Source organism: Neoarius graeffei, chromosome 13 (genome assembly GCF_027579695.1).
Source record: "Neoarius graeffei isolate fNeoGra1 chromosome 13, fNeoGra1.pri, whole genome shotgun sequence".
Classification (NCBI taxonomy): domain Eukaryota; kingdom Metazoa; phylum Chordata; class Actinopteri; order Siluriformes; family Ariidae; genus Neoarius; species Neoarius graeffei.
The window spans coordinates 65,197,700-65,204,684 of NC_083581.1; the positions used below are offsets into that span (position 1 = coordinate 65,197,700).

Sequence of the window (6,985 nt, forward strand, 5' to 3'; positions counted from 1 at the left end):
ATTTCGCCAATGAGCTCACTATATAGTCCTCTATATAGAATTCCCTAGATAGTGAGTAGTGAACGAGTGAGTGATTTTGGAGACAGCTCATGTATTGTTTGTCTATGTAAGAATCCTGAAACATTAAAATGAGCCCTATCGTTTTTCCTTTCTTTTATCCTGTGAACATTCTAACCAATCATAGAGGTTGAAGATGTTTTCTTTGTGTTCACTAATTTGCATATCTTCATGCAGATTTAGTCTAAATTGTCTGTCATTTCCTGAAAATCAGTATGTGTTAATTTAAAAAAAAAAAAACTTGTGGCGTAACCAACAAGCACTTGACATTGTAGTGGCTATTAAATCATTTGTTTGACTCTCATCTTATCTTCTGTCTGTTGTTGTGGTTATGACGACAATTCTGGTAGCAATAGATTCATTGCTGACCGTGTAATTCTGTTTTAAATACATCCCAGATTATGTGCATGCTCATCCGCACATCGTGATGCTGTCTTGGTTTGGTTCTCTTAACACCGCCTCCACACGGCTTCAGCAAGTGAGATGATTTCAACATGCGGCCTTAATAGGATGGTAAAGCTTACCGCCATGTTTTCTTTCATGTCTTAATTCATGAAGTGTGTAAGCTGTACCTGTATGTGTTCATATGTCCACAGGATGTCATCAGTCTTTTTTTTTTTTTTTCCCCCTTGCTCAGTCTATCAGCAGTGGCACCCTCAGTCCAGTGTATCTACCTGGTTGGGCAAAAGTAAAGGCAGGTGAATCCCAGCGTGTTCAGCATCAAGCAGGTTTACAGCGTCTGTGGCTGTAGCAGGAGGCTGTGGTGGGTCGGAAGCAGTCGAGGGTGGCTCTATCTGTAACTGAGGCTCTCCTGAATTGCGCAGAGAAAGGGAAAGTGGAGGAGATGGACGTCTGGGGACGTTAGAGGAACAGCAGCATGGCAACAGTCGCCCCAGGGCCCTCTTAAAATCCCGCATGAACAGCGGGTAGATAATAGGATTCATGGTGCTGTTACAATAGCCAAGCCAAGTAATAGCATCAAACAGAGAAGGAGGTACGCACTCACATACTGCCTAAAGAAACAACACACAAAGGTCACTCTGAGGAGCAAGAAGGGGGTCAATATATAGAACAGTCTTAGAAGAATGGAAAAGGTCACTGATGTCTAGAAAAGGTGAAGAGGAGGCTTGAGAGAAAATGAAAAGGGTAGAAAAGTGTGTGTGTGAGAGAGAGAGAAAGAGATCTTCACACACCATATTGAGTGTGAACGAGGGAAAGAGACAGACGGGACCCAAAAACACTCCATGCTGGGGGTGTTTTCTGTGGGCGAAGAGTGTCGATGCAGATGGGGGCGTGAGCTGGTGGATTCGTGAATGCAAAACGGGTCTAATTCGGGAATTTAAATCGGGGAGTTGATTTGTTTTTCAAACATCAGACCATCATGCACTGTTTATGAGCTGGCGTTGATGTGTGTAATTGAGCATAATTAGAAAAATTGTGTGCCTTTCAAGCAAAGGTCTAAAAAGGGTCAAAAATCAGACATGGAGCAAATGTCAACACAATTTTTAAATGAAGGAGGACTTGGGAATGCCTACCTGTGCCATATTGGTGATGAAGAAGGGCAGCCATGCACTGAAGAAGAGTCCCAACAGCACTCCCAGTGTCAGACTAGCCTTCAGCGCCTTCTTCCCCTGCCTGTGAGCTAGACGCCGTTCACTGTTCACTGACAGCTGGGAGAGGGAAGTCATACAGACAAACTTGATTTAATGTGTTTTTTCTGAACTGAGGCATGTTCTCTAAATCGGTAGTGATTATGTCCCCATTTCTCGGAAAATTATTTTATATACAGTGGTGCTTGAAAGTTTGTGAACCCTTTAGAATTTTCTATATTTCTGCATAAATATGACCTAAAACATCAGATTTTCACACCAGTCCTAAAAGTAGATAAAGAGAACCCAGTTAAACAAATGAGACAAAAATATTATACTTGGTCATTTATTTATTGAGGAAAATGATCCAATATTACATATCTGTGAGTGGCAAAAGTATATGAACCTTTGCTTTCAGTATCTGGTGTGATCCCCTTGTGCAGCAATAACTGCAATTAAACGTTTCCGGTAACTGTTGATCAGTCCTGCACACCGGCTTGGAGGAATTTTAGCCCGTTCCTCCGTACAGAACAGCTTCAACTCTGGGATGTTGGTGGGTTTCCTCACATGAACTGCTCGCTTCAGGTCCTTCCACAACATTTCCATTGGATTAAGGTCAGGACTTTGACTTGGCCATTCCAAAACATTAACTTTATTCTTCTTTAACCACTCTTTGGTAGAACGACTTGTGTGCTTAGGGTCGTTGTCTTGCTGCATGACCCACCTTCTCTTGAGATTCAGTTCATGGACAGATGTCCTGACGTTTTCCTTTAGAATTCGCTGGTATAATTCAGAATTCATTGTTCCATCAATGATGGCAAGCCGTCCTGGCCTAGATGCAGCAAAACAGGCCCAAACCATGATACTACCACCCTGTTTCACAGATGGGATAAGGTTCTTATGCTGGAATGCAGTGTTTTCCTTTCTCCAAACATAATGCTTCTCATTTAAACCAAAAAGTTCTATTTTGGTCTCATCCGTCCACAAAACTTTTTTCCAATAGCCTTCTGGCTTATCCACATGATCTTTAGCAAACTGCAGATGAACAGCAATGTTCTTTTTGGAGAGCAGTGGCTTTCTCCTTGCAACCCTGCCATGCACACCATTGTTGTTCAGTGTTCTCCTGATGGTGGACTCATGAATATTAACATTAGCCAATGTGAGAGAGGCCTTCAGTTGCTTAGAAGTTACCCTGGGGTCCTTTGTGACCTTGCCAACTATTACACGCCTTGCTCTTGGAGTGATCTTTGTTGGTCGACCACTCCTGGGGAGGGTAACAATGGTCTTGAATTTCCTCCATTTGTACACAATCTGTCTGACTGTGGATTGGTGGAGTCCAAACTCTTTAGAGATGGTTTTGTAACCTTTTCCAGCCTGATGAGCATCAACAACGCTTTTTCTGAGGTCCTCAGAAATCTCCTTTGTTCGTGCCATGATACACTTCCACAAACATGTGTTGTAAAGATCAGACTTTGATAGATCCCTGTTCTTTAAATAAAACAGGGTGGCCACTCACACCTGATTGTCATCCCATTGATTGAAAACACCTGACTCTAATTTCACCTTCAAATTAACTGCTAATCCTAGAGGTTCACATACTTTTGCCACTCACAGATATGTAATATTGGATCATTTTCTTCAATAAATAAATGACCAAGTATAATAATTTTGTCTTGTTTGTTTAACTGGGTTCTCTTTATCTACTTTTAGGACTTGTGTGAAAATCTGATGATGTTTTAGGTCAGGGGTCTTCAATTAAAAGTCACTGAGGTCCAGTTATTAAATTTTGTCCAAGTAGAAGGTCCGAACCGAAGTCCAGCTTGTGTCTTATAGCCTTCCCCTATGTCCACATTTTCATATGGTTTCAACAATATTTATTGTTAATTTCCAATGCAGGAAATGAACTGAGTGCACAACTATCTCTTTTACCATAAATAAAAGTCGTCCCAGGAAAATAAATTCAAGGGCTTTATTTCAGATTAAAGAAAACAGAAACCTCAGAATAAAATAAATAAAAAAGCACAAACAGAGTGGAATAACTCCTTTTTCTCTTAAATTAAAGAGGTCCCAACCTGAAGAATTGAAGGCCTACACTTCAAGTAAAAAATTCAACTCAGAAAGCATTAACTAAAAAGTGCAAACAGAGCGTTGACTTAACATTTTCTCTTCTTTGTTCTTAAAATAAGGAGGTCCCAGCCTAAAAAAATGAGGGCCTACTTTTCAAGGAAAAAAAAAGTCCACATCTTCAGAAAACAAGTGGCTTTTTGGGGGGGAATGCAAACAGAACGTTTTTCTTTGAACTTTTCTCTTTTAATTCTTCTTCTTTTACTTTTCTTAATGAGAAAAATGGGCATGTGGCTGACCTGCCAGTAATTTAAAGCTTGGTTGGAATGGAGTTAGTGCCATTCTCATGCAGATATGTAGGTGTTCATTGTTGAGCCTCAAATAATGTCTCAGCAACGGCGTTTAAGCACTCCTTCGCAACTGTCCCATCACTAAATGTTTTTTTTTTTATGTTGCCCCAAAATCCACGCTACTTTTAAGGAACATTCGTTTGCACGTTGCTGGGCTGTAAATGTATGTGCGATGAGTCGGGTAGACCTGTCATACTGTGCTTGCAGTTGGGTTATTTTGCGTGCCCTCAGCTCGGACTTCAGGGGATAACTTTGCTCAAAAGAGCTGTGCTTTGTTTCGTAGTGGCGCTTCACGTTGCCGCTTTTAATTAATGCCACGTTTTCGGAGCATATGAGGCACGCTGATTTTGAACTGCTCGCCGGAAGAATGAACATATATTTCTCCGTCCATTCATCTTTTAAAACAATTTTCCTTGTCTACTTTCCGCCGCCTTTTGGAGCAAGCCATGTTGTCTCGGTCGGTTGTCTCTGAACTTAACTCTCTTCCTCTCTGCTTGTTGCTCTGCTGTGGCGCGCTGGGTAAACTAACGATTTTATTGGCTCAACTGAGTGAAGCTATTGTCGTATTAACTGGAGTAGCAGCGCCCGCTGTCAATAGCCATGACCGTCCAAAATAATGCTCCATGAAAATTACTTAATTTCGTGAATTTACGGGTCACGGGTCTGGACAGAACCATCACTGGGTCCGGATCCGGACCGAGGTCCGCCATTTGGTGATGCCTGTTTTAGGTCATATTTATGCAGAAATATAGAAAATTCTAAAGGGTTCACAAACTTTCAAGCACCACTGTATTCTGAGTTTTTCAAGCACGTTATGAAAATATTCTTTGCATTACTTCATCTTTATTTTTTAAAAGCCCTTTCAAGGCCCTGCTGCATAGTTTGTGTTTTCGATGAAGGACGTCCATCAGTACTTTTATGTACTGGAAAGTACAATAAAAGAGCAAATAAGCAAGGCTACAGCAAATGAATATGGTTGCATAAGTCACAAAAAAATGTTCAGTTTTACCTTTTTTATTTTTTCATTTTGCCTTCATTCACCTGTTTCCATGCCAAGCTTCCCTGCTCTCACTTGCTTAATTGCCTGATTTATGGTCTCACCGGAGCCTGGCGCATCACTGGAGGATCCTGGTGGCTGTAGTCGTCTACTTCTTGAGCAGCGTGTCCAAGTGACGGAGGACAGGATGGTTCTCCGGGTGAATGTTGTGGGTATGGAGGATACGTGAGAGCTTCTACTTGACGGGCCTGCCTCCTTGCGGCCAGCAAGATACGACAGTAAGTGAAACAAATGGCTGTCGATGGAAGGAAGAAAGTGAGGAAAGTGGCAACCAAGGCAAAAGGCAGAGTGACTCGTAGACGGCATTGTAAAGACAGCATGCCTGAGTTGGAGAGCTGGAAGTATGAAGCTGGGTAGTAAGAGCTCAACCATGGGACTGTGGTGTTAATTATCCCATGCCCTGAGTGATCCTGTGTACGGCCTAGACTGTGCCAGTCCATCTTTATTGGCAGGAAAGAAGTTAGCGCTGCCAATCCCCAAGCACCACCCACAAGTAGCAAAGCCCGGGGAGGGGTCATGCGCTGTTTGTAGCGTAATGGAGAGATAATTAGGAGATAGCGGTCCAGGCTGATCACACACAAGTTCAGGATGGAGGCGCTGCAGCACATGACATCAAAGCAAAGCCAGACAGGGCAGAACCCAGGAGAAAGAACCCAGGTGCCGCAGAGAACATTCAACATTGCAGGTGGCATCACCACCAGAGCTACCATCAAGTCAGATAGAAAGAGGGACACGAGGAAACAGTTTGACGTGCAGCGTAGTGAACGGTGGGCGAACACCAGTGCTACCAACAGGATATTCCCACAAGCTGTCACCAGAATAATAAGGGACATAATGACCGCCAAGAGCCATGGACCACTTCCACTGATGCTCCAAACATCATTGGTATGGATGCTGCTCCTGTTATGATCCACAGCTTCTGCCAACGGAAAAGCGGAGCCGCTCATCATACAAACCCACCTGTGGCACCTGGTCTCATCTGTTGTCTTTCAGCCACATGGAGATCAAGTGCCAAAACAAATATTTCCAAAGCACCTGGGTCAGAAAGTCTGCCAGTCACATGCCTCTCAGGTGAGCAGAAATAGCATCCTGAATTTGTAGGACTCTCCTCTGGTCTCTCTCTAGCATGGTTAGATCAGTTTCCCGATGTTGCGTTCAGAAGCTGAAGAATTCAGTTCGGAGGAAAGCGGCGTGGTAAAATTGCACATTGCCATGTCTATGTCTGGCTTCCTCCAAGCTCAGCACCAGTGTGAGTAATCCCGTGCTTGTCGAGTGTGTTTCAAAGCAGCGTGTCATGATGACACACATTGGAGGAGGGCAAGCAAGAGGTGGGCTTCACTGTGAGAATGTGTAAGAGAGAAAGATGGAGCATTGTAAGAGCACAAGCATCCAGTGTTTTTATATAAGTAGCACTTTTTTGGTCATTAAAATGGTTAAAAAAAAGATATGCAATTTATTGGTAAAAGTGCCTTGTTACTGATGTACGTTTGTGTGTGTCTGGAATCGTCTGCAGGTATATTCCAGGTTGGTGTGTTTTAATACACTTTTTTTTTCTCCTTCACGCTCTTAATTCCTGTGTCTTCCACTCCAGTGTTTCTCCTAACTGAGCATGCTGCCACCAAGGACAGAACGTGCCTGAGCATCACACTTAATGCATCCTTATGCACTTTCACAGTCAGCGCTAATGCCAAATTAATGAAGAGGGGCTTTTTTAAGACGAAAGAATAATTTAGAAACGGTGGGTTATGCAGAGCTTTGTTGGTTTTCATGTACATCGCAAGAGCCTTGTTTCTTTTATTTTTTCAAGTCACATTATGATGCATTTTTCCAGCCTTTCTGTTATCTTTAAATTGAGCAGCTGAATGTTT

General features: G+C 42.7%; 1 protein-coding gene across 1 annotated transcript; it reads right to left on the reverse strand.

Moving 5' to 3' along the window:
- Positions 1 to 713: 713 nt before the first annotated feature.
- Positions 714 to 6,064, reverse strand: htr6 (5-hydroxytryptamine (serotonin) receptor 6). The gene is made up of 3 exons (XM_060936683.1): positions 5,162 to 6,064; positions 1,593 to 1,727; positions 714 to 1,070 (listed from the first exon to the last, which is right to left on the reverse strand). Exons 1-3 carry the CDS (start codon positions 6,062 to 6,064, stop codon positions 714 to 716), a joined length of 1,395 nt encoding a protein of 464 aa, XP_060792666.1.
- Positions 6,065 to 6,985: the final 921 nt, after the last annotated feature.